Genomic DNA, 27591 nt, shown 5'->3' with positions numbered 1-27591 from the left:
TGGCTGGGGTCATTTTTTTATTTCACATTGCTGTTCTCCTAATGGCAATGTAATGTTTGTTTTTTTATGGTATAGAAATACAGTAAATGAGTTTCAACTATTCAAAACAATTCTGGTTATAAAGGAATTCTGTTTAACCGACATGCACAAATTACCTCGACAGACCTTGCGCATTGACTCTGTACCAGTACCCCCCTGTATATAGCCTCCACATTGACTCTGTACCAGTACCCCCTGTATATAGCCTCCACATTGACTCTGTACTGGTATCCCCTGTATATAGCCTCCACATTGACTCTGTACCGGTACCCCCTGTATATAGCCTCCACATTGACTCTGTACCGGTACCCCCTGTATATAGCCTCCACATTGACTCTGTACCATAATACCCTGTATATAGCCTCCACATTGACTCTGTACCGGTATCCCCTGTATATAGCCTCCACATTGACTCTGTACCGGTACCCCCTGTATATAGCCTCCACATTGACTCTGTACTGGTACACCCTGTATATAGCCTCCACATTGACTCTGTACTGGTACACCCTGTATATAGCCTCCACATTGACTCTGTACCATAATACCCTGTATATAGCCTCCACATTGACTCTGTACTGGTACCCCCTGTATATAGCCTCCACATTGACTCTGTACCGGTACCCCCTGTATATAGCCCCCACACTGACTCTGTACCGGTACCCCCTGTATATAGCCTCCACATTGACTCTGTACTGGTACCCCCTGTATATAGCCTCCACATTGACTCTGTACTGGTACCCCCTGTATATAGCCTCCACATTGACTCTGTACAGGTACCCCCCTGTATATAGCCTCCACATTGACTCTGTACCGGTACCACCTGTATATAGCCTCCACATTGACTCTGTACTGGTACTCCCTGTATATAGCCTCCACATTGACTCTGTACCGTAACACCCTGTATATAGCCTCCACATTGACTCTGTACCGTAATACCCTGTATATAGCCTCCACATTGACTCTGTACCGGTACCCCCTGTATATAGCCTCCACATTGACTCTGTACCAGTACCCCCTGTATATAGCCTCCACATTGACTCTGTACTGGTATCCCCTGTATATAGCGTCCACATTGACTCTGTACTGGTACACCCTGTATATAGCCTCCACATTGACTCTGTACTGGTACACCCTGTATATAGCCTCCACATTGACTCTGTACCATAATACCCTGTATATAGCCTCCACATTGACTCTGTACTGGTACCCCCTGTATATAGCCTCCACATTGACTCTGTACTGGTACCCCCTGTATATAGCCTCCACATTGACTCTGTACAGGTACCCCCTGTATATAGCCTCCACATTGACTCTGTACCGGTACCACCTGTATATAGCCTCCACATTGACTCTGTACTGGTACTCCCTGTATATAGCCTCCACATTGACTCTGTACCGTAACACCCTGTATATAGCCTCCACATTGACTCTGTACCGTAATACCCTGTATATAGCCTCCACATTGACTCTGTACCGGTACCCCCTGTATATAGCCTCCACATTGACTCTGTACCAGTACCCCCTGTATATAGCCTCCACATTGACTCTGTACTGGTATCCCCTGTATATAGCCTCCACATTGACTCTGTACTGGTACACCCTGTATATAGCCTCCACATTGACTCTGTACTGGTACACCCTGTATATAGCCTCCACATTGACTCTGTACCATAATACCCTGTATATAGCCTCCACATTGACTCTGTACTGGTACCCCCTGTATATAGCCTCCACATTGACTCTGTACCGGTACCCCCCTGTATATAGCCCCCACACTAACTCTGTACCGGTACCCCCCTGTATATAGCCTCCACATTGACTCTGTACTGGTACCCCCTGTATATAGCCTCCACATTGACTCTCTACTGGTACCCCCTGTATATAGCCTCCACATTGACTCTGTACAGGTACCCCCTGTATATAGCCTCCACATTGACTCTGTACCGGTACCACCTGTATATAGCCTCCACATTGACTCTGTACTGGTACTCCCTGTATATAGCCTCCACATTGACTCTGTACCGTAACACCCTGTATATAGCCTCCACATTGACTCTGTACCGTAATACCCTGTATATAGCCTCCACATTGACTCTGTACCGGTACCCCCTGTATATAGCCTCCACATTGACTCTGTACCAGTACCCCCTGTATATAGCCTCCACATTGACTCTGTACTGGTATCCCCTGTATATAGCGTCCACATTGACTCTGTACTGGTACACCCTGTATATAGCCTCCACATTGACTCTGTACTGGTACACCCTGTATATAGCCTCCACATTGACTCTGTACCATAATACCCTGTATATAGCCTCCACATTGACTCTGTACTGGTACCCCCTGTATATAGCCTCCACATTGACTCTGTACTGGTACCCCCTGTATATAGCCTCCACATTGACTCTGTACAGGTACCCCCTGTATATAGCCTCCACATTGACTCTGTACCGGTACCACCTGTATATAGCCTCCACATTGACTCTGTACTGGTACTCCCTGTATATAGCCTCCACATTGACTCTGTACCGTAACACCCTGTATATAGCCTCCACATTGACTCTGTACCGTAATACCCTGTATATAGCCTCCACATTGACTCTGTACCGGTACCCCCTGTATATAGCCTCCACATTGACTCTGTACCAGTACCCCCTGTATATAGCCTCCACATTGACTCTGTACTGGTATCCCCTGTATATAGCCTCCACATTGACTCTGTACTGGTACACCCTGTATATAGCCTCCACATTGACTCTGTACTGGTACACCCTGTATATAGCCTCCACATTGACTCTGTACCATAATACCCTGTATATAGCCTCCACATTGACTCTGTACTGGTACCCCCCTGTATATAGCCTCCACATTGACTCTGTACCGGTACCCCCTGTATATAGCCCCCACACTAACTCTGTACCGGTACCCCCTGTATATAGCCTCCACATTGACTCTGTACTGGTACCCCCTGTATATAGCCTCCACATTGACTCTCTACTGGTACCCCCTGTATATAGCCTCCACATTGACTCTGTACAGGTACCCCCTGTATATAGCCTCCACATTGACTCTGTACCGGTACCACCTGTATATAGCCTCCACATTGACTCTGTACTGGTACTCCCCTGTATATAGCCTCCACATTGACTCTGTACCGTAACACCCTGTATATAGCCTCCACATTGACTCTGTACCGTAATACCCTGTATATAGCCTCCACATTGACTCTGTACCGGTACCCCCTGTATATAGCCTCCACATTGACTCTGTACCAGTACCCCCTGTATATAGCCTCCACATTGACTCTGTACTGGTATCCCCTGTATATAGCCTCCACATTGACTCTGTACCGGTACCCCCTGTATATAGCCTCCACATTGACTCTGTACCGGTACCCCCTGTATATAGCCTCCACATTGACTCTGTACCATAATACCCTGTATATAGCCTCCACATTGACTCTGTACCGGTACCCCCCTGTATATAGCCTCCACATTGACTCTGTACTGGTACACCCTGTATATAGCCTCCACATTGACTCTGTACTGGTACACCCTGTATATAGCCTCCACATTGACTCTGTACCATAATACCCTGTATATAGCCTCCACATTGACTCTGTACCATAATACCCTGTATATAGCCTCACATTGACTCTGTACTGGTACCCCCTGTATATAGCCTCCACATTGACTCTGTAACGGTACCCCCTGTATATAGCCCCCCACACTGACTCTGTACCGGTACCCCCTGTATATAGCCTCCACATTGACTCTGTTACTGGTACCCCTGTATATAGCCTCCACATTGACTCTGTACTGGTACCCCCTTGTATATAGCCTCCACATTGACTCTGTACAGGTACCCCCCTGTATATTAGCCCTCCACATTGACTCTGTACCGGTACCACCCTGATATAGCCTCCACATTGACTCTGTACTGGTACTCCCTGTATATAGCCTCCACATTGACTCTGTACCGTAATACCCTGATATAGCCTCCACATTGACTCTGTACAGGTACCCCCCTTGTATATAGCCTCCCAGATTGACTCTTGGTACCGGTTACCCCCTGTATATAGCCATCCACATTGACTCTGTACCAGTACCCCCCCTGTATATAGCCTCCCACATGACTCTGTACCGGTACCCCCTGTTATATAGCCTCCACATTGACTCTGTACCGCTACCCCCTGTATATGCCTCCACATTGACTCTGTACTGGTGCTCCCTGTATATAGCCTCCACATTGACTCTGTACAGTAATACCCTGTATATAGCCTCCACATGACTCTGTACCGTACTACCCTGTATATAGCCTCCACATTGACTCTGTACCGGTACCCCCCCTGTATATAGCCTCCACATTGACTCTGTACTGGTACTCGCCTGTATATAGCCTCCACATTGACTCTGTACCGGTACCCCCTGTATATAGCCTCCACATTGACTCTGTACCGGTACCCCCTGTATATAGTCTCCACATTGACTCTGTACCAGTACCCCCTGTATATAGCCTCCACATTGACTCTGTACCGGTACCCCCTGTATATAGCCTCCACATTGACTCTGTACCGGTACCCCCCTGTATATAGCCTCCACATTGACTCTGTACCATAATACCCTGTATATAGCCTCCACATTGACTCTGTACCGGTACCCCCTGTATATAGCCTCCACATTGACTCTGTACTGGTACACCCTGTATATAGCCTCCACATTGACTCTGTACTGGTACACCCTGTATATAGCCTCCACATTGACTCTGTACCATAATACCCTGTATATAGCCTCCACATTGACTCTGTACCGTAACACCCTGTATATAGTCTCCACATTGACTCTGTACCGTAACCCCCTGTATATAGCCTCGACATTGACTCTGTACCGTAACACCCTGTATATAGCCTCCACATTGACTCTGTACTGGTATCCCCTGTATATAGCGTCCACATTGACTCTGTACTGGTACACCCTGTATATAGCCTCCACATTGACTCTGTACTGGTACACCCTGTATATAGCCTCCACATTGACTCTGTACCATAATACCCTGTATATAGCCTCCACATTGACTCTGTACTGGTACCCCCTGTATATAGCCTCCACATTGACTCTGTACTGGTACCCCCTGTATATAGCCTCCACATTGACTCTGTACAGGTACCCCCTGTATATAGCCTCCACATTGACTCTGTACCGGTACCACCTGTATATAGCCTCCACATTGACTCTGTACTGGTACTCCCTGTATATAGCCTCCACATTGACTCTGTACCGTAACACCCTGTATATAGCCTCCACATTGACTCTGTACCGTAATACCCTGTATATAGCCTCCACATTGACTCTGTACCGGTACCCCCTGTATATAGCCTCCACATTGACTCTGTACCAGTACCCCCTGTATATAGCCTCCACATTGACTCTGTACTGGTATCCCCTGTATATAGCCTCCACATTGACTCTGTACTGGTACACCCTGTATATAGCCTCCACATTGACTCTGTACTGGTACACCCTGTATATAGCCTCCACATTGACTCTGTACCATAATACCCTGTATATAGCCTCCACATTGACTCTGTACTGGTACCCCCTGTATATAGCCTCCACATTGACTCTGTACCGGTACCCCCTGTATATAGCCCCCACACTAACTCTGTACCGGTACCCCCTGTATATAGCCTCCACATTGACTCTGTACTGGTACCCCCTGTATATAGCCTCCACATTGACTCTCTACTGGTACCCCCTGTATATAGCCTCCACATTGACTCTGTACAGGTACCCCCTGTATATAGCCTCCACATTGACTCTGTACCGGTACCACCTGTATATAGCCTCCACATTGACTCTGTACTGGTACTCCCTGTATATAGCCTCCACATTGACTCTGTACCGTAACACCCTGTATATAGCCTCCACATTGACTCTGTACCGTAATACCCTGTATATAGCCTCCACATTGACTCTGTACCGGTACCCCCTGTATATAGCCTCCACATTGACTCTGTACCAGTACCCCCTGTATATAGCCTCCACATTGACTCTGTACTGGTATCCCCTGTATATAGCCTCCACATTGACTCTGTACCGGTACCCCCTGTATATAGCCTCCACATTGACTCTGTACCGGTACCCCCCTGTATATAGCCTCCACATTGACTCTGTACCATAATACCCTGTATATAGCCTCCACATTGACTCTGTACCGGTACCCCCTGTATATAGCCTCCACATTGACTCTGTACTGGTACACCCTGTATATAGCCTCCACATTGACTCTGTACTGGTACACCCTGTATATAGCCTCCACATTGACTCTGTACCATAATACCCTGTATATAGCCTCCACATTGACTCTGTACCATAATACCCTGTATATAGCCTCCACATTGACTCTGTACTGGTACCCCCTGTATATAGCCTCCACATTGACTCTGTACCGGTACCCCCTGTATATAGCCCCCACACTGACTCTGTACCGGTACCCCCTGTATATAGCCTCCACATTGACTCTGTACTGGTACCCCCTGTATATAGCCTCCACATTGACTCTGTACTGGTACCCCCTGTATATAGCCTCCACATTGACTCTGTACAGGTACCCCCTGTATATAGCCTCCACATTGACTCTGTACCGGTACCACCTGTATATAGCCTCCACATTGACTCTGTACTGGTACTCCCTGTATATAGCCTCCACATTGACTCTGTACCGTAATACCCTGTATATAGCCTCCACATTGACTCTGTACAGGTACCCCCTGTATATAGCCTCCACATTGACTCTGTACCGGTACCCCCTGTATATAGCCTCCACATTGACTCTGTACCAGTACCCCCCTGTATATAGCCTCCACATTGACTCTGTACCGGTACCCCCTGTATATAGCCTCCACATTGACTCTGTACCGCTACCCCCTGTATATAGCCTCCACATTGACTCTGTACTGGTGCTCCCTGTATATAGCCTCCACATTGACTCTGTACCGTAATACCCTGTATATAGCCTCCACATTGACTCTGTACTGGTACTCCCTGTATATAGCCTCCACATTGACTCTGTACCGGTACCCCCTGTATATAGCCTCCACATTGACTCTGTACCGGTACCCCCTGTATATAGTCTCCACATTGACTCTGTACCAGTACCCCCTGTATATAGCCTCCACATTGACTCTGTACTGATATCCCCTGTATATAGCCTCCACATTGACTCTGTACCGGTACCCCCTGTATATAGCCTCCACATTGACTCTGTACCGGTACCCCCTGTATATAGCCTCCACATTGACTCTGTACCATAATACCCTGTATATAGCCTCCACATTGACTCTGTACCGGTACCCCCTGTATATAGCCTCCACATTGACTCTGTACTGGTACACCCTGTATATAGCCTCCACATTGACTCTGTACTGGTACACCCTGTATATAGCCTCCACATTGACTCTGTACCATAATACCCTGTATATAGCCTCCACATTGACTCTGTACTGGTACCCCCTGTATATAGCCTCCACATTGACTCTGTACCGGTACCCCCTGTATATAGCCCCCACACTGACTCTGTACCGGTACCCCCTGTATATAGCCTCCACATTGACTCTGTACCGGTACCCCCTGTATATAGCCTCCACATTGACTCTGTACTGGTATCCCCTGTATATAGCCTCCACATTGACTCTGTACAGGTACCCCCTGTATATAGCCTCCACATTGACTCTGTACCGGTACCCCCTGTATATAGCCTCCACATTGACTCTGTACCGTAATACCCTGTATATAGCCTCCACATTGACTCTGTACTTGTACCCCCTGTATATAGCCTCCACATTGACTCTGTACCGTAACCCCCTGTATATAGCCTCCACATTGACTCTGTACCGTAACACCCTGTATATAGTCTCCACATTGACTCTGTACCGTAACCCCCTGTATATAGTCTCCACATTGACTCTGTACCGTAACACCCTGTATATAGTCTCCACATTGACTCTGTACCGTAACCCCCTGTATATAGCCTCGACATTGACTCTGTACCGTAACACCCTGTATATAGTCTCCACATTGACCCTGTACCGTAATACCCTGTATATACCCGGTACAGAGTCAATGTGGAGTATATATAACCTCTTGATTGTTATGTAATTTTCTTGTGTTACTTTAGTTTATTTAGTAAATGTTTTCTTAACTCTATTTCTTGAACTGCATTGTGGGTTAAGAGCTTGTCAGTAAGCATTTCACTGTAAGTTCGTTTCATTTGTATGTTTTATTTGGCGCACGTGATAAATACAATTTGATTTGATATCAATATCTTTAGACTTTTTGTAAACTGGTCACCTTTATTTGTGTCTAGGGTCACTTTACTCGACCCTCCGGGGGTGTGTGTGTTCAGTCGACACGGAGGACTATGCAAGCCAGCCCCCCCCCCCCCCCCCCCCCCCCTCCCCTCCCCTCCCTCCATCCTCCACCTTTTTCACAGTCCTGCCGCCATGTTCTTCAGAGTCAGGATGACAGACTGGCAGAAGAGCGAGTCGGGAACAAGGTCTGTGACTAAAAACGATGGTTTAACTCTGCTTTTCGGAGTATGACGGAGAGATTTTAAAGCCACGGAACACGTTTAGGACCGCGGGGGGTTTCCGTTTTTTATTTTTTATATATTTGAAACAAACTGTGGTTCGGATTTACAGCGAGATCGGTATGTCCTAATGTTAACAGCGCGATATATTTGGTTTTTCCAATGGCGTAGGGACCTTTTTTTTAAGGCACATCTTTTTACATATTTGGGGTCAATGGGGGCCCTCTGATCGAATCTATAACCACATCTAGTCTGTTTAAAAAAAAACTGCATTTAAACGGAATAAATACGCTGAATAAATGTGATATAGAATAACACATTTCAACATTATTTCCTAAACGGTGAGTTGCGATACCAACGGAATTTAATAGCTATTTGTTTTTTTGACGTTTAACTGATTATCGAATACTCATCATTTGCAGTCTACGTGGTGTAAAAGACAACGAAATATTATTACCTTCGGTGAAGCCCTACTGTGGACGGATTCCAAGATGACAAGCTCTACCCCCTCGGAAATGGTGAGAGATGTTTTATTTAATTTAACTATCGGCACATCGTTATACCATTTTATATGTCTCCATTCCTCTGAAACTTTTGTTAAGTGTCATGTTACCATTTCATTTTGATTGTTTATTTAACTTTCGTTTATGATCTATTTAATTTACTTTGACAACGTGAACATATTGTAATGAAGCAAGGCAGGGGAGCAGGACTCGAACCCTCGACTTTCCAGGACCGAAGTCCAGCGCGCTATCGATCGTGCCCCATAAGCGGCAGAGTCGATATCCGCGCTTATAAACCCAGGCTCGTTACAATATGTTTCCCATGCCAATAAAAACCCCTTTGAGAATGTGCCAATGAATGTTTCAGTAGAAACTGTAGCCGTCCGGTGCATGCCACTTTGCCCTCCGACGTCAAAAAGCACATATTGCGAATTGGTCTGTGATTACATGATTGTCTTCCCACTGGGCACAGACGTCACTTCAACGTCTATTCCACGTCGAAACAACGTTGATTTAACCAGTGTATTATAGATGCACTAAAGACGTCAATGGAACTCGACCCAAACAATGGACGTGCCGTGGAAAACGGCATTTAGACTATTGTTTAAATGTGTATTTCACACTATGTTGAAGTAGAAATCGGAGTATAATGCTCGTATGGACGTCAACCTCAAAATCCATGTTCATGTCATCGTCACCAATCATCTGCATTGCAGTTAAAAAAACGACTTTTGACCACCACTGATTTCTGTATGCTAATTACGCTACCAGTTTGTACGAACAGGAGTTGGCATTTAGCAGTGACTTCTAAACCTGAAAAAATAACTCATAAATATTATGCACCGAGAACAGCCAAACATATCCAGACATCGTGGGCCAGTTACAATACATCAATCATGACGGATTTGAAGAATTTCCACTTTGTTAGAGCAGATTTGTTGTGCTTCAATCCGGGGTCCTGGTCTGCGTCCATTGAGTTTACAACATCTATTGGTGTGATCGCACCGCATCGATACAGAAACATGAAACAATTCAAAAGATTCATCTATGAAATAATACGTTATTTTGGCCATTCAGCGTGGCTATAATTAATTTTCCATTTAATACAAGGTTAAACGATATTTGGTGTTATTGAATATGGAATAGAATGAGAAGCACAGATTGAGCAGCAGCTACTGTTGACATTTCGCGCTGTCTGCGTGACGTTTCGTGGTGCGCGACTCCCCTTTCCCAGGCATGCACGGCCTCGCTGCTTATCTACTGTATGTATGCCATGACATCATGACGTGGCGTGGCGCGCGACTCGCCTTCCCCAGGCATGCACGGCCTCGCTGCTTATCTACTGTATGTCTGCCATGACATCATCATCCGAACGCCAATGGTCATGCTCTTGTCTGTGCGTGTGTGTGTGTCTGACTGTGTCTGTCTGTCTGGCAGTGTGTTGGTTTGACACACACACACACACACACACACACACACACACACACACACACACACACACACACACACACACACACACACACACACACACACACACACACACACACACACACACACACACACAGAGTGCTTTGATCCTCATCTGTTGTGTGGGCTATGGATGGAAATACGAAGCAGATCATCACCTAATGTTCTCTATGTCCCGGGTAAGATGTCCCAGTATAGATTTATATATAAAATATGTTGCAGTAGTATTCTCTGAGGTTGATATAAAATGTCCCCATATATCTACAGTTGAATTCGGAAGTTTACATACACTTAGGTTCAAATTTCTTAACAAACTATAGTTTTGGCAAGTCGGTTAGGACATCTACTTTGTGCATGATGTAACAGTATAACTTTAGACCGTCCCCTCGCCCCGACCCGGGCGCGAACCAGGGACCCTCTGCACACATCAACAACAGTCACCCACGAAGCATCATTACCCATCGGGGGAACCACTACTTCAAGGCCTCAGAGCGAGTGACGTCACCGATTGAAACGCTATTTAGCGCGCACCACCGCTAACTAAGCTAGCCGTTTCACATCCGTTACATCAGCACCACCGCTAACTAAGCTAGCTGTTTCACATCCGTTACATCAGCACCACCGCTAACTAAACTAGCCGGTTCACATCCGTTACCTCAGCACCACCGCTAACTAAGCTAGCCGTTTCACATCCGTTACATCAGCACCACCGCTAACTAAGCTAGCTGTTTCACATCCGTTACATCAGCACCACCGCTAACTAAACTAGCCGGTTCACATCCGTTACCTCAGCACCACCGCTAACTAAGCTAGCCGGTTCACATCCGTTACCTCAGCACCACCGCTAACTAAGCTAGCCGTTTCACATCCGTTACATCAGCACCACCGCTAACTAAGCTAGCTGTTTCACATCCGTTACATCAGCACCACCTAATGACTTCCGGCGCCGACAGAGATGGCCGCCTCGCTTCGCGTTCCTAGGAAACTATGCAGTTTTTTGTTTTTTTACGTGTTATTTCTTACACTAGTACCCCAGGTCATCTTAGGTTTCATTACATACAGCCGAGAAGAACTACTGAATATAAGATCAGCGTCAACTCACCATCAGTACGACCAAGAATATGTTTTTCGCGATGCGGATCCTGTGTTCTGCCTTACAACCAGTGTAACGGAGTGGATTACATGCAGCGACCCAAAAAAATGACTCAGAAAAAGAGGGAAACGAAGCGGTCTTCTGGTCAGACTCCGGAGACGGGCACATCGTGCACCACTCCCTAGCATTCTTCTTGCCAATGTCCAGTCTCTTGACAACAAGGTTGATGAAATCCGAGCAAGGGTAGCATTCCAGAGGGACATCAGAGACTGTAACGTTCTCTGCTTCACGGAAACATGGCTAACTGGAGAGACGCAATCCGAAGCGGTGCAGCCAGCGGGTTTCTCCACGCATCGCGCCGACAGAAACGAACATCTTTCTGGTAAGAAGAGGGGCGGGGGCGTATGCCTTATGGCCAACGTGACATGGTGTGATGAAAGAAACATACAGGAACTCAAATCCTTCTGTTCACCTGATTTAGAATTCCTCACAATCAAATGTAGACCGCATTATCTACCAAGAGAATTCTCTTCGATTATAATCACAGCCGTATATATCCCCCCCAAAGCAGACACATCGATGGCTCTGAACGAACTTTATTTAACTCTCTGCAAACTGGAAACGATTTATCCGGAGGCTGCATTCATTGTAGCTGGGGATTTTAACAAGGCTAATCTGAAAACAAGACTCCCTAAATTTTATCAGCATATCGATTGCGCAACCAGGGGTGGAAAGACCCTGGATCATTGTTACTCTAACTTCCGCGACGCATATAAGGCCCTGCCCCGCCCCCCTTTCGGAAAAGCTGACCACGACTCCATTTTGTTGATCCCTGCCTACAGACAGAAACTAAAACAAGAAGCTCCCACGCTGAGGTCTGTCCAACGCTGGTCCGACCAAGCTGACTCCACACTCCAAGACTGCTTCCATCACGTGGACTGGGAGATGTTTCGTATTGCGTCAGATAACAACATTGACGAATACGCTGATTCGGTGTGCGAGTTCATTAGAACGTGCGTTGAATATGTCGTTCCCATAGCAACGATTAAAACATTCCCTAACCAGAAACCGTGGATTGATGGCAGTATTCGTGTGGAACTGAAGGCGCGAACCACTGCGTTTAATCAGGGCAAAGTGTCTGGTGACATGACTGAATACAAACAGTGCAGCTATTCCCTCCGCAAGGCTATCAAACAAGCTAAGCGCCAGTACAGAGACAAAGTAGAATCTCAATTCAACGGCTCAGACACAAGAGGCATGTGGCAGGGTCTACAGTCAATCACGGACTACAGGAAGAAACCCAGCCCAGTCACGGACCAGGATGTCTTGCTCCCAGGCAGACTAAATAACTTTTCTGCCCGCTTTGAGGACAATACAGTGCCACTGACACGGCCTGCAACAAAAACATGCGGTCTCTCCTTCACTGCAGCCGAAGTGAGTAAGACATTTAGACGTGTTAACCCTCGCAAGGCTGCAGGCCCAGACGGCATCCCCAGCCGCGCCCTCAGAGCATGCGCAGACCAGCTGGCCGGTGTGTTTACGGACATATTCAATCAATCCCTATACCAGTCTGCTGTTCCCACATGCTTCAAGAGGGCCACCATTGTTCCTGTTCCCAAGAAAGCTAAGGTAACTGAGCTAAACGACTACCGCCCCGTAGCACTCACATCCGTCATCATGAAGTGCTTTGAGAGACTAGTCAAGGACCATATCACCTCCACCCTACCTGACACCCTTGACCCACTCCAATTTGCTTACCGCCCAAATAGGTCCACAGACGATGCAATCTCAACCACACTGCACACTGCCCTAACCCATCTGGACAAGAGGAATACCTATGTGAGAATGCTGTTCATCGACTACAGCTCGGCATTCAACACCATAGTACCCTCCAAGCTCGTCATCAAGCTCGAGACCCTGGGTCTCGACCCCGCCCTGTGCAACTGGGTACTGGACTTCCTGACGGGCCGCCCCCAGGTGGTGAGGGTAGGCAACAACATCTCCTCCCCGCTGATCCTCAACACTGGGGCCCCACAAGGGTGCGTTCTGAGCCCTCTCCTGTACTCCCTGTTCACCCACGACTGCGTGGCCATGCACGCCTCCAACTCAATCATCAAGTTTGCGGACGACACAACAGTGGTAGGCTTGATTACCAATAACGGCCTACAGGGAGGAGGTGAGGGCCCTCGGAGTGTGGTGTCAGGAAAATAACCTCACACTCAACGTCAACAAAACTAAGGAGATGATTGTGGACTTCAGGAAACAGCAGAGGGAACACCCCCCCATCCACATCGATGGAACAGTAGTGGAGAGGGTAGCAAGTTTTAAGTTCCTCGGCATACACATCACAGACAAACTGAATTGGTCCACTCACACAGACAGCATCGTGAGGAATGCGCAGCAGCGCCTCTTCAACCTCAGGAGGCTGAAGAAATTTGGCTTGTCACCAAAAGCACTCACAAACTTCTACAGATGCACAATCGAGAGCATCCTGGCGGGCTGTATCACCGCCTGGTATGGCAACTGCACCGCCCTCAACCGTAAGGCTCTCCAGAGGGTAGTGAGGTCTGCACAACGCATCACCGGGGGCAAACTACCTGCCCTCCAGGACACCTACACCACCCGATGCTACAGGAAGGCCATAAAGATCATCAAGGACATCAACCACCCGAGCCACTGCCTGTTCACCCCGCTGTCATCCAGAAGGCGAGGTCAGTACAGGTGCATCAAAGCTGGGACCGAGAGACTGAAAAACAGCTTCTACCTCAAGGCCATCAGACTGTTAAACAGCCACCACTAACATTGAGTGGCTACTGCCAACACACTGTCAATGACACTGACTCTACTCCAGCCACTTTAATCATGGGAATTGATGGGAAATGATGTAAATATATCACTAGCCACTTTAACCAATGCTACCTTATATAATGTTACTTACCCTACATTATTCATCTCATATGCATACGTAGATACTGTACTCTATATCATCGACTGCATCCTTATGTAATACATGTATCACTAGCCACTTTAACTACGCCACTTGGTTTACATACTCATCTCATATGTATATACTGTACTCGATATCATCTACTGTATCTTGCCTATGCTGCTCTGTACCATCACTCATTCATATATCCTTATGTACATATTCTTTATCCCCTTACACTGTGTATAAGACAGTTTTTTTGGAATTGTTAGTTAGATTACTTGTTCGTTATTACTGCATTGTCGGAACTAGAAGCACAAGCATTTCGCTACACTCGCATTAACATCTGCTAACCATGTGTATGTGACAAATACAATTTGATTTGATTTGATTAACTAAGCTAGCCGGTTCACATCCGTTACAATGACACAAGTCATTTTTCCAACAATTGTTTACAGACAGATTATTTCACTTATAATTCACTATAATATGACTCATATACTCTGACAAATAACGCTGGCTAATAACTGGCTAATAACTCTGGCTAATAACTGGCTAATAACTGGCTAATAACTCTGGCTAATTACTGGCTAATAACTGGCTAATAACTCTGGCTAATAACTCTGGCTAATAACTGGCTAATAACTGGCTAATAACTCTGGCTAATAACTGGCTAATAACTCTGGCTAATAACGGGCTAATAACGGGCTAATAACTGGCTAATAACTGGCTAATAACGCTGGCAAATAACTGGCTAATAACTCTGGCTAATAACTGGCTAATAACTGGCTAATAACTCTGGCTAATTACTCTGGCTAATAACTCTGGCTAATAACTCTGGCTAATAACTGGATAATAACTCTGGCTAATAACTGGCTAATAACTCTGGCTAATAACTCTGGCTAATAACTGGCTAATAACTCTGGCTAATAACTCTGGCTAATAACTCTGGCTAATAACTGGCTAATAACTGGCTAATAACTCTGGCCAATAACTCTGGCTAATAACTGGCTAATAACTCTGGCTAATAACTCTGGCTAATAACTCTGGCTAATAACTGGTTAATAACGCTGGCTAATAACTCTGGCTAATAACTCTGGCTAATAACTGCTAATTACTCTGGGTAATAACTGGCTAATAACTCTGGCTAATAACGGGCTAATAACTGGCTAATAACTGGCTAATAACTCATGCTAATGACTGGCTAATAACTGGCTAATAACTCTGGCTAATAACTGGCTAATAACTCTGGCTAATAACTCTGGCTAATAACTCTGCCTAATAACTCTGGCTAATAACTCCTGCTAATAACTCCTGCTAATAACTTCAGAAAAAGGATGAAGAGACTAAGTGGTTTTTAAGGGTTAGTTAATTTTGAGAAAAATTATGAGAGATTCAGAGTGAGAGAGTGAGTGAGTGAGAGAGTGAGAGAGTGAGTGCGTGAGAGAGTGAGTGAGAGAAGCGGATTTGTGTTTCAAAGCCTACAGGACTGTCGTTTAATGGAAAGAGGGAGGGAGAAATAAACAGACATAAAGAGGGTTTGGTGAGGTTAAAGAGAGAGGAAGTGTAGCAGACTGGTTCAATAGAAGAACCTTTCAGCTGGGAACAGTTTCCACCCGACAGCTCTGTCCTGTTAGAGAACGAGAGAGAGCAGAGCATTTTTACACTACCACTACAGCTGACACAGACAGATGGAGGGAGGGAGAGGGAGAGAGGGGCGTATTCAGAGAGAGAGAGAGGGACATATTCAGAGAAGGAGAGAGAGGGAGAGGGAGAGAGAGGGATGTATTCAGAGAAGGAGAGAGGGATGTATTCAGAGAGACAGAGAGAGAGGGATGTATTCAGAGAGAGAGAGAGAGAGAGGGATATATTCAGAGAGAGAGAGGGATGTATTCAGAGAGAGAGAGGGATATATTCAGAGAGACAGAGCGAGAGGGATGTATTCAGAGAGAGAGGGATGTATTCAGAGACAGAGACAGAGAGAGAGGGATGTATTCAGAGACAGAGAGAGAGGGATGTATTCAGAGACAGAGACAGAGAGAGAGGGATGTATTCAGAGACAGAGACAGAGAGAGAGGGATGTATTCAGAGAGACAGAGAGAGAGAGGGATGTATTCAGAGACAGAGAGAGAGGGATGTATTCAGAGAGACAGAGAGAGAGGCATGTATTCAGAGACAGAGAGAGAGGGATGTATTCAGAGAGACAGAGAGAGAGGGATGTATTCCGAGAGACAGAGAGAGAGGGATGTATTCAGAGAGAGAGGGATGTATTCAGAGAGACGGAGAGAGAGGGATGTATTCAGAGACAGAGAGAGAGGGATGTATTCAGAGAGACAGAGAGAGAGGGATGTATTCAGAGAGACAGAGAGAGAGGGATGTATTCAGAGACAGCGAGAGAGGGATGTATTCAGAGAGACAGAGAGAGAGGGATGTATTCAGAGACAGAGAGAGAGAGGATGTATTCAGAGACAGAGAGAGAGGGATGTATTCAGAGAGACAGAGAGAGGGATGTATTCAGAGACAGAGACAGAGAGAGAGGGATGTATTCAGAGACAGAGAGAGAGGGATTTATTCAGAGACAGAGAGAGAGGGATGTATTCAGAGACAGAGACAGAGAGAGAGGGATGTATTCAGAGACAGAGAGAGAGAGAGAGGGATGTATTCAGAGACAGAGAGAGAGGGATGTATTCAGAGACAGAGAGAGAGGGATGTATTCAGAGACAGAGAGAGAGGGATGTATTCAGAGAGACAGAGAGAGGGATGTATTCGGAGACAGAGACAGAGAGAGGGATGTATTCAGAGACAGAGAGAGAGGGATGTATTCAGAGACAGAGAGAGAGGGATTTATTCAGAGACAGAGAGAGAGGGATGTATTCAGAGACAGAGACAGAGAGAGAGGGATGTATTCAGAGAGACAGAGAGAGAGGGATGTATTCAGAGACAGAGAGAGAGAGAGGGATGTAGTCAGAGACAGAGAGAGAGGGATGTATTCAGAGCGACGGAGAGAAGGATGTATTCAGAGAGACGGAGAGAAGGATGTATTCAGAGAGACAGAGAGAGAGGGATGTATTCAGAGACAGAGAGAGAGGGACGTGTTCAGAGACAGAGAGAGAGGGACGTGTTCAGAGAGAGAGAGAGAGAGAGAGAGGGATGTATTCAGAGAAGGAGATGTAGAGAGGGTACAGTCTTGCACACATTTGTCATCATCACGAGGGAGAAGTCTACTGTCCTCCATCTGGCATTCATGTTTTTTCCAACTGCTTACACACGTTTTCAAAACCGTCTCCTTTTTTCAAAACTTCAAAACTCTACACACAAAATGCAAAATGCCTCACATCTCCTTCAAAATGTAACACTGCATTCAAAATGCCATAAACACATGTCAGAATGAAGCATTTGTATCAAATGGCAAACACTGCTTTCATAATAGTACATTTCTGGATGTACCATGTAAACACTGTTGTTCTAAATCTAAAGCTCTTTGGTCTTTCATAGGCTTATATCTATATTTCAATACAATGTTCTACAGTGAAAGTCATCTGCTGAGAGGGGTAACAACTGTAAACACCAATGCAATGTAGAAACAGAAAATATTTATTAGGCCAAACATTACTGTTGTATCCAGTAGCATACAACACAACCATAAACATATGTAAACCAAAAGTACATTCTTTAGAATACAGTAAAGAACACAATTGTGTGTGAGGGGTCCCGGGGGGGGGGGGGGCAGTCCAGGAATTGGTAGGGGGGGCAGTCCAGGAATTGGTAGGGGGGGCAGTCCAGGAATTGGTAGGGGGGGCAGTCCAGGAATTGGTAGGGGGGGGCAGTCCAGGAATTGGTAGGGGGGGGGGGGGGGGCAGTCACCAGTGCTAAGCTACGCTTCATCTCTTCTCCGGCCTGGGTCTGGCCACAATACTTCGTCCACATCACAAGATACGTTTTCTCTTGCCAAACATCGAGGGAAGTATCTCCTAGCATGGCGTGTCCAACCTTGGAGAGAGGCAACCTCTATGTCCCCACATGGAGGGAAGTATCTCCTAGCATGGTGTGTCCAACCTTGGAGAGAGGTAACCTCTATGTCCCCACATGGAGGGAAGTATCTCCTAGCATGGCATATCCAACCTTGGACAGAGACAACCTCTATGTCCCCACATGGAGGGAAGTATCTCCTAGCATGGCGTGTCCAACCTTGGACAGAGACAACCTCTATGTCCCCACATGGAGGGAAGTATCTCCTAGCATGGCATATCCAACCTTGGACAGAGACAACCTCTATGTCCCCACATGGAGGGAAGTATCTCCTAGCATGGCGTGTCCAACCTTGGACAGAGACAACCTCTATGTCCCCACATGGAGGGAAGTATCTCCTAGCATGGCATATCCAACCTTGGACAGAGACAACCTCTATGTCCCCACATGGAGGGAAGTATCTCCTAGCATGGCGTGTCCAACCTTGGACAGAGACAACCTCTATGTCCCCACATGGAGGGAAGTATCTCCCAGCATGGCGTATCCAACCTTGGACAGAGACAACCTCTATGTCCCCACATGCGTCCTCCATTGCCTGGAGAAGCGGCATGCGGGCATAGGGTTGGCGATCATACACTTTCCAGCGCCAGGCTGAGAAGAATTCCTCTGTGGGATTTAGAAAAGGTGAAAATGGGGGTAGGTACAAAACTACACATTGTGGATGGGTGGCAAACCAGTTTTGGATCAGAACAGCCCGGTGAAAACTAACATTGTCCCATAAAACCACTAATCTAGCAGGCTCCTGATCTGGACCAGGGACAAGCATTGCATCCAGAAAAGTGAGCATATGGCCGGTGTTGTACGGACCCAGTGTGGCGTTGTGATGGAGGACCCCGTTTTGAGTGATGGCAGCACACATAGTTATATTACCCCCACGCTGTCCAGGGACATTGGTAAAGGCCATCTGTCCTATTACATTTCTTCCGCGGCGCCTGGTTTTGGTGAGGTTGAAGCCAACCTCATCCACATAAATAACTTCATGGTGAATTACATGGGCATCCAGCTCCAATACTCCAATACTGTTACCATAGAGGATGACTAATTGCATTGTTGGCCAAAACCGTATTTATAATTGCAGTCTCTTGTACATCTGTAAACAAGCGTCCTCGTCCTCCATGATGTCTTTGCCTTTCACTCTGTACAGAATTCAAACACAGTATGTGTTCAGCATAGGAACTGTAAACAATGATAACCAACCTCATTCATTCAATGCAGTGCAGTAAATGGATGGCTTAGAGTTACAGATGTTTATGCAATACTATGCAGTCATACGTATTTTACAGTACATTACTGTAATGCTAAAATAGTCATTAGATAGTTGCATACCGGTTCTCATTTCTGAAGGTTCGAATTCTGGACGCCACTGTAAATCGACTCAAGTTGGGCTGGACTCTCAGTCCAGCCTCTCTCATGGTCAAACCGTGGTTGATCACATGATCAACAAATTTTGCCCTAATCTCATTAGAGATGCCTCTCCTTCCTTCTCTTCTTTGCCCTCGTCCTCTTCTTCCTCTTCCTCCTACTCTTCTTGCTCTCTGTCCATTGTTGGCATCCATTGTTCAAAACAGGTAATCTGACCTTTGACCTATTTATAGGGTCTGCTTTACGGACCTATTTATAGGGTCCGTAAAGCAGTGATTGGTTAGTGATCAGTTAAGCTATTAGAGTTTGCACATATGAGGTGTGACCTGGTGAATAAGTGTAGCATTTTGATTGGTTGTGTTTGGAAAAGGAAAGCAGGTCACTTCCTGTTAGATTTTTGAGTTTTAGGTAGAGAATTGTGTGTAGTGTTTTGAAAAAAAGTGTTTTATGCAATTGACAGCTGAGTCTAATGCAGAGAAATAGCTTATGGTTTTGGATATTTGGTGTGTAGTTTTGCACTTTGAGTGAGAGGTTTCAAAAATCCTGCGACATGAAAAGATTTTGTGTGTAAGCAGTTGGAAAAAACGAATGAGTCTGTGTGTGTGTGAGTGTGTGAGTGTGTGAGTGTGTGTGTATGTGAGTGTGTGTGTGTGTGGGTGCATGTGTCTGTGTGTGTGTGTGTGTGTGTGTGTGTGTGTGTGTGTGTGTGTGTGTGTGTGTGTGTGTGTGTGTGTGTGTGTGTGTGTGCATGGACCAGAATGACTGAGGGCTTTTCATCCAGCTCATCATTTATGCATGGAATGAAAATATATTAGTGTCACAAAACAACACACACACACACACACACACACACACACACACACACACACACACACACACACACACACACACACACACACACACACACACACACTCTGACTGCAGGGCAATAGACTAACTGCTCTTAGAATGGAAGGAGAGAAAGACAGCCAGAACGATGAAGTCTTCCTCCTACAGTATCTCATCTCTCTTCCTCCTATAGTATCTCCATCTCTCTTCCTCTCTTCCTCCTACAGTATCTCCATCTCTCTTCCTCCTACAGTATCTCCATCTCTCTTCCTCCTACAGTATCTCCATCTCTCTTCCTCCTACAGTATCTCATCTCTCTTCCTCCTATAGTATCTCCATCTCTCTTCCTCTCTTCCTCCTACAGTATCTCCATCTCTCTTCCTCTCTTCCTCCTACAGTATCTCCATCTCTCTTCCTCCTACAGTATCTCCATCTCTCTTCCTCCTACAGTATCTCCATCTCTCTTCCTCTCTTCCTCCTACAGTATCTCCATCTCTCTTCCTCTCTTCCTCCTACAGTATCTCCATCTCTCTTCCTCCTACAGTATCTCCATCTCTCTTCCTCCTACAGTATCTCCATCTCTCTTCCTCCTACAGTATCTCATCTCTCTTCCTCCTACAGTATCTCATCTCTCTTCCTCCTACAGTATCTCCATCTCTCTTCCTCTCTTCCTCCTACAGTATCTCATCTCTCTTCCTCCTATAGTACCTCATCTCTCTTCCTCCTATAGTATCTCCATCTCTCTTCCTCCTACAGTATCTCCATCTCTCTTCCTCCTACAGTATCTCCACCTCTCTTCCTCCTACAGTATCTCCATCTCTCTTCCTCCTACAGTATCTCCATCTCTCTTCCTCCTACAGTATCTCCATCTCTCTTCCTCTCTTCCTCCTACAGTATCTCATCTCTCTTCCTCCTACAGTATCTCCATCTCTCTTCCTCCTACAGTATCTCCATCTCTCTTCCTCCTACAGTATCTCCATCTCTCTTCCTCCTACATTATCTCCATCTCTCTTCCTCCTACAGTATCTCCATCTCTCTTCCTCCTACAGTATCTCCATCTCTCTTCCTCTCTTCCTCCTACAGTATCTCATCTCTCTTCCTCCTACAGTATCTCCATCTCTCTTCCTCCTACATTATCTCCATCTCTCTTCCTCCTACAGTATCTCCATCTCTCTTCCTCCTACAGTATCTCCATCTCTCTTCCTCTCTTCCTCCTACAGTATCTCCATCTCTCTTCCTCTCTTCCTCCTACAGTATCTCCATCTCTCTTCCTCTCTTCCTCCTACAGTATCTCCATCTCTCTTCCTCTCTTCCTCCTACAGTATCTCCATCTCTCTTCCTCCTACAGTATCTCCATCTCTCTTCCTCTCTTCCTCCTACAGTATCTCCATCTCTCTTCCACCCTCTGTGTTCTTTTAGACAGGTAACACTCAATCCACGATATGGCAAAGGGTGTAAAGCCATAACACATACGGTTTTTAAACAGCAGACTATTATTGATAATGTCACTGAATTCTAATAAACAGCTCCCAGAATAGGGCTGGGCGATATCCAAATGAATTCTAATAAACAGCTCCCAGAATAGGACTGGGCGATATCCAAATGAATTCTAATAAACAGCTCCCAGAATAGGGCTGGGCGATATCCAAATGAATTCTAATAAACAGCTCTCAGAATAGGGCTGGGCTGATATCCAAATGAATTCTAATAAACAGCTCCCAGAATAGGGCTGGGCTGATATCCAAATGAATTCTATTCATTCTAATGTATGTTTTTGCGCGATATTCCAAATGACTGTATCGTTTTTTACAAGTGTTTATGTTCGCTTGTTCTCTTTTTGGTCTCGTCTCCTTCACTCCTCTGTGCTGTGCACCTTCTCATTTACACCAGAGGTCTGTATATTATGACAAGATGCTCGTCTCCTTCACTCCTCTGTCCTGTGCACCTTCTCATTTACACCAGAGGTCTGTATATTATGACAAGATGCTCGTCTCCTTCACTCCTCTGTCCTGTGCACCTTCTCATTTACACCAGAGATCCGTATATAATGACAAGATGCACATCTCCGCTCTAACAACGGTAGTCATTGTCCCAATGGCGGGAAGGCAGGTGACAAGCTTAGGTCCAAAATAAACCCATAGAAACGCATTGGCCTTATTTTGGACAGATTTTTTGCTAAAGTGAAACCTCTCGCTTCGCCTCTTCCTCTATGGTTTACAAACACACCAAACCCCTCCCCCTGCTTCTCACACTAAAACAGTTGAGAGATCACATCTTTCTCTCTGAAAAGCGGTTTTAACTTGCTATTTGCATTTGAGGTTTGGTCCCCAAAACATTGGTCATATGGACACCAAAACAAATGGAGACATTATTTTACTGTAACAGAGTTAACTTGTCTAACTCTTTATAGCTCAACTACTCAAATGGTACGCTGAGCTACTAAACACTACTAAAACGAGAGTATCAATAAACATTCATAATGGAAAATTAATGCTCAGTTCGTGTTGACATTGGCTGCATTTTAGCCAAAGACTGTTATCCTAGCTGTCTAGACTGTTATCCTAGCTGTCTAGTCTGTTATCCTAGCTGTCTAGACTGTTATCCTAGCTGTCTGGTCTGTTATCCTAGCTGTCTAGACTGTTATCCTAGCTGTCTAGTCTGTTATCCTAGCTATCTAGTCTGTTATCCTAGCTGTCTAGACTGTTATCCTAGCTGTCTAGACTGTTATCCTAGCTATCTAGTCTGTTATCCTAGCTGTCTAGACTGTTATCCTAGCTGTCTAGACTGTTATCCTAGCTGTCTAGACTGTTATCCTAGCTGTCTAGTCTGTTATCCTAGCTGTCTAGTCTGTTATCCTAGCTGTCTAGTCTGTTATCCTAGCTGTCTAGTCTGTTATCCTAGCTGTCTAGACTGTTATCCTAGCTGTCTAGTCTGTTATCCTAGCTGTCTAGACTGTTATCCTAGCTGTCTAGACTGTTATCCTAGCTGTCTAGTCTGTTATCCTAGCTGTCTAGACTGTTATCCTAGCTGTCTAGTCTGTTATCCTAGCTGTCTAGACTGTTATCCTAGCTGTCTAGTCTGTTATCCTAGCTGTCTAGACTGTTATCCTAGCTGTCTAGACTGTTATCCTAGCTGTCTAGTCTGTTATCCTAGCTGTCTAGACTGTTATCCTAGATGTCTAGTCTGTTATCCTAGCTGTCTAGTCTGTTATCCTAGCTGTCTAGTCTGTTATCCTAGCTGTCTAGTCTGTTATCCTAGCTGTCTAGTCTGTTATACTAGCTGTCTAGTCTGTTATCCTAGCTGTCTAGACTGTTATCCTAGCTGTCTAGTCTGTTATCCTAGCTGTCTAGACTGTTATCCTAGCTATCTAGTCTGTTATCCTAGCTGTCTAGACTGTTATCCTAGCTATCTAGTCTGTTATCCTAGCTGTCTAGACTGTTATCCTAGCTGTCTAGTCTGTTATCCTAGCTGTCTAGTCTGTTATCCTAGCTGTCTAGTCTGTTATCCTAGCTGTCTAGACTGTTATCCTAGCTGTCTAGTCTGTTATCCTAGCTGTCTAGACGGTTATCCTAGCTGTCTAGTCTGTTATCCTAGCTGTCTAGTCTGTTATCCTAGCTGTCTAGTCTGTTATCCTAGCTGTCTAGTCTGTTATCCTAGCTGTCTAGTCTGTTATCCTAGCTGTCTAGTCTGTTATCCTAGCTGTCTAGACTGTTATCCTAGCTGTCTAGTCTGTTATCCTAGCTGTCTAGTCTGTTATCCTAGCTGTCTAGTCTGTTATCCTAGCTGTCTAGACTGTTATCCTAGCTGTCTAGTCTGTTATCCTAGCTGTCTAGACTGTTATCCTAGCTGTCTAGTCTGTTATCCTAGCTGTCTAGACTGTTATCCTAGCTGTCTAGACTGTTATCCTAGCTGTCTAGTCTGTTATCCTAGCTATCTAGTCTGTTATCCTAGCTGTCTAGTCTGTTATCCTAGCTGTCTAGTCTGTGTTTTATTTAAATGTGCAATAAGCATAAAACACAACTCGTTCTCATTCTGAGAAATCAGGTAGGCCACTTGATTTCAACATCTGAACCAAGTGGACAAGGCTTAACATGCTGTTCAAACAGTTGAATACAGACATGATGGTGTATTCATAAACATTTAACTTTTCGCCCTCCTGGGTGGTGCCACCAGAGACTCTGGGTTCGTGCCCAGGCTCTGTCGCAGCCGGCCGCGACCGGGAGGTCCATGGGGCGACGAACAATTGGCCTGGCGTCGTCCGGGTTAGGGAGGGTTTGGCCAGCAGGGATGTCCTTGTCTCATCACTAGCGATTCCTGTGGCGGGCCGGGTGCAGTGCAAGCTAAGCAGGTCGCCAGGTGCACTGTGTTTCCTCCGACACATTGGTGCGGCTGGCTTCCGGGTTGGATGCACGCTGTGTTAAGAAGCAGTGCGGCTTGGTTGGGTTGTGTTTCGGAGGACGCATTGCTTTCGACCTTCGTCTCTCCTGAGCCCGTACGGGAGTTGTAGCGATGAGACAAGATAGTAACAATTAGATACCACCATATTTTTTAAAAACTGTTCATCCTTGTTAGCTAGCAAATAGATCCAATACAAAGATTAGCTGGCTAATCACAAGCTTCGTGGGCTTGAGAGATTGTTGATGAGACCTCTGTTCATTTTCTATATACTAATGCCTGCTACAAGAAATGAGTGATTACTAGTGAATCAGCATTATACATGGTTCTAGTTAAATGTGTGACCCCAAAAAAAAGGCATTTTTCAAAGATAGACATGAAAGCCAGATCAACAAAAAGATTATTGTAACAAAAAATTAGCCATTAAAACTATTTTGATAAAATAATTAAATTATTAGTGGGTCTTATGGTTGTGGAAGGCTTATATTTAGTGTATTATAGTGTTGTTATAACTATTTAATCCCAGAATTCATTCAATTATTGCTGTTTGAAATGCAGTGTGTTTGACATTTAATTGTTCAACAATATTTAAAGAAAACATTTTAAAAAATCTATTTATATTTATCATAAATAAGTTAAAAAAAAAAAATTGAGATATTTTTTTTTAATTTTTACCTTTATTTAACCAGGCAAGTCAGTTAAGAACATATTCTTATTTTCAATGACGGCCTGGGAACAGTGGGTTAACTGCCTGTTCAGGGGCAGAACGACAGATTTGTACCTTGTCAGCTCGGGGGATTGAACTCGCAACCTTCCGGTTACTAGTCCGACGCTCTAACCACTAGGCTACGCTGCCGCCCAGTGATTATGCCATATCAACCAGCCCTATCCCAGAATATTTGTATCAATTTCTTTCAGCCAATCATCAGTCATTTGTGTAAAATGCCTGTTAAGTATCTTAACATTTATCTCAATGTTGGAATATGTAAATAATAGTAATGTGAACTTTATATTATAATATGTAATGTGTAAAAAATGTTAAAGGAAACGTTTAATTTGCGGTGTACCAATTTAACATGATGAACAGGAATGACATTTACTCTCACGGATGGCCAAGAATAACTATCCAAAAGCCACACCCCTAAATGGCCACACCTCCTAAAAAAATACTTAAAAAACAGCTGCTACTTTTCTACCAAATGATGGTAAAAAAAAAAATACTGATACAGTAGTAAAATTAACCCATGTTTGGATCATCCAAATAACCCAACTAGCTGGGTCAAAATAAACCCAACGAGTTCTGTCTACTATACCAGCGCTGGGTTACTTCTCCATCCCGTTCTCTTATCTCTCCCATCCCGCTCTCTCTTCTCTCTCCATCCCGCACTCTTCTCTCTCCATCCCTCTCTCTTATCTCTCCCATCCCTCTCTCTTATCTCTCCCATCCCTCTCTCTTCTCTCTCCCACCCTCTTCTCTTTCCATCTCTCTCCCATCCTTCTCTCTCTCTTCTCTCTCCATCCCGCTCTCTCTTCTCTCTCCATCACTCTCTCCTCTCTCCATCACTCTCTCTTCTCTCCATCCTTCTCTCTCTCTTATCTCTCCCATCCCACTCTCTTCTCTCTCCATCCCTCTCTCTCCTCTCTCCATCCCTCTTCTCTTTCCATCTCTCTCCCATCCTTCTCTCTCTCTTCTCTCTCCATCACTCTCTCTTCTATCCATCCCGCTCTCTCTTCTCTCTCCATCCCGCTCTCTCTTCTCTCTTCATCACTCTCTCTACTCTCTCCATCCCTCTCTCTTCTCTCTCTGTCCATCCCTCTCTCTTCTCTCCTCCCCTAATTATTTCTGTGTAGAGCAGGCTGGTCTGAAAGCACACTGTGTCCTGACTAGTTAACCTGTTATTATTAGCCTGTGTGAGGTACAGTCAAGGTTGAGGCTCAGCTGTATGGCACTCTGTGCCTGTGTGTGTGTGTGTGTGTGTGTGTGTGTGTGTGTGTGTGTGTGTGTGTGTGTGTGTGTGTGTGTGTGTGTGTGTGAGAGAGAAGAGCGATGAGGAGAGATGGAATCTATCTGATAGGAACGAGGGATGGCTGACAAGAGTAATAGGACAAATGAGCATATTAAAGAGGGGATGAGGAATAGTGGAAGAATGGATGACTGCTTTCTGTCAGAGAGGAGAGAGGGGAAGGGCAGATGAGAGGGGAAGGGCAGATGAGAGGGGAAGGGCAGATGAGAGGGGAAGGGCAGATGAGAGGAGAGAGGGGAAGGGCAGATGAGAGAAGAGAGGGGATGGACAGATGAGACGAGAGAGGGGATGGACAGATGAGACGAGAGAGGGGATGGACAGATGAGACGAGAGAGGGGA

At 45.5% G+C, this 27591-nt stretch overlaps 1 protein-coding gene across 3 annotated transcripts in view; it reads left to right on the top strand.

The window, feature by feature from the left end:
* Positions 1 to 8537: 8537 nt before the first annotated feature.
* The window catches only part of LOC109875794 (ubiquitin-like protein 3), a 54901-nt gene continuing 35847 nt past the window's right edge, over positions 8538 to 27591 (top strand). For 2 of the 3 annotated variants that reach the window (XR_004205996.1, XM_031808098.1), the window contains exons 1-2: positions 8538 to 8966; positions 9048 to 9143. Coding sequence is in view for 2 of the 3 variants with exons in the window: in XM_031808098.1 (XP_031663958.1) it covers positions 9117 to 9143 (27 nt within the window). In the remaining variant the exon portion in view is untranslated. Of the gene's footprint in view, positions 9144 to 27591 lie in introns of all 3 variants that reach the window. The other variant, XM_031808099.1, reaches the window with a different exon arrangement.

Source organism: Oncorhynchus kisutch, linkage group LG28, assembly GCF_002021735.2.
Source record: "Oncorhynchus kisutch isolate 150728-3 linkage group LG28, Okis_V2, whole genome shotgun sequence".
In the NCBI taxonomy this organism is placed as follows: domain Eukaryota; kingdom Metazoa; phylum Chordata; class Actinopteri; order Salmoniformes; family Salmonidae; genus Oncorhynchus; species Oncorhynchus kisutch.
The sequence above is the reverse complement of the archived record's forward strand: the minus strand, read 5'-3'. Positions and strand labels throughout refer to the sequence as shown.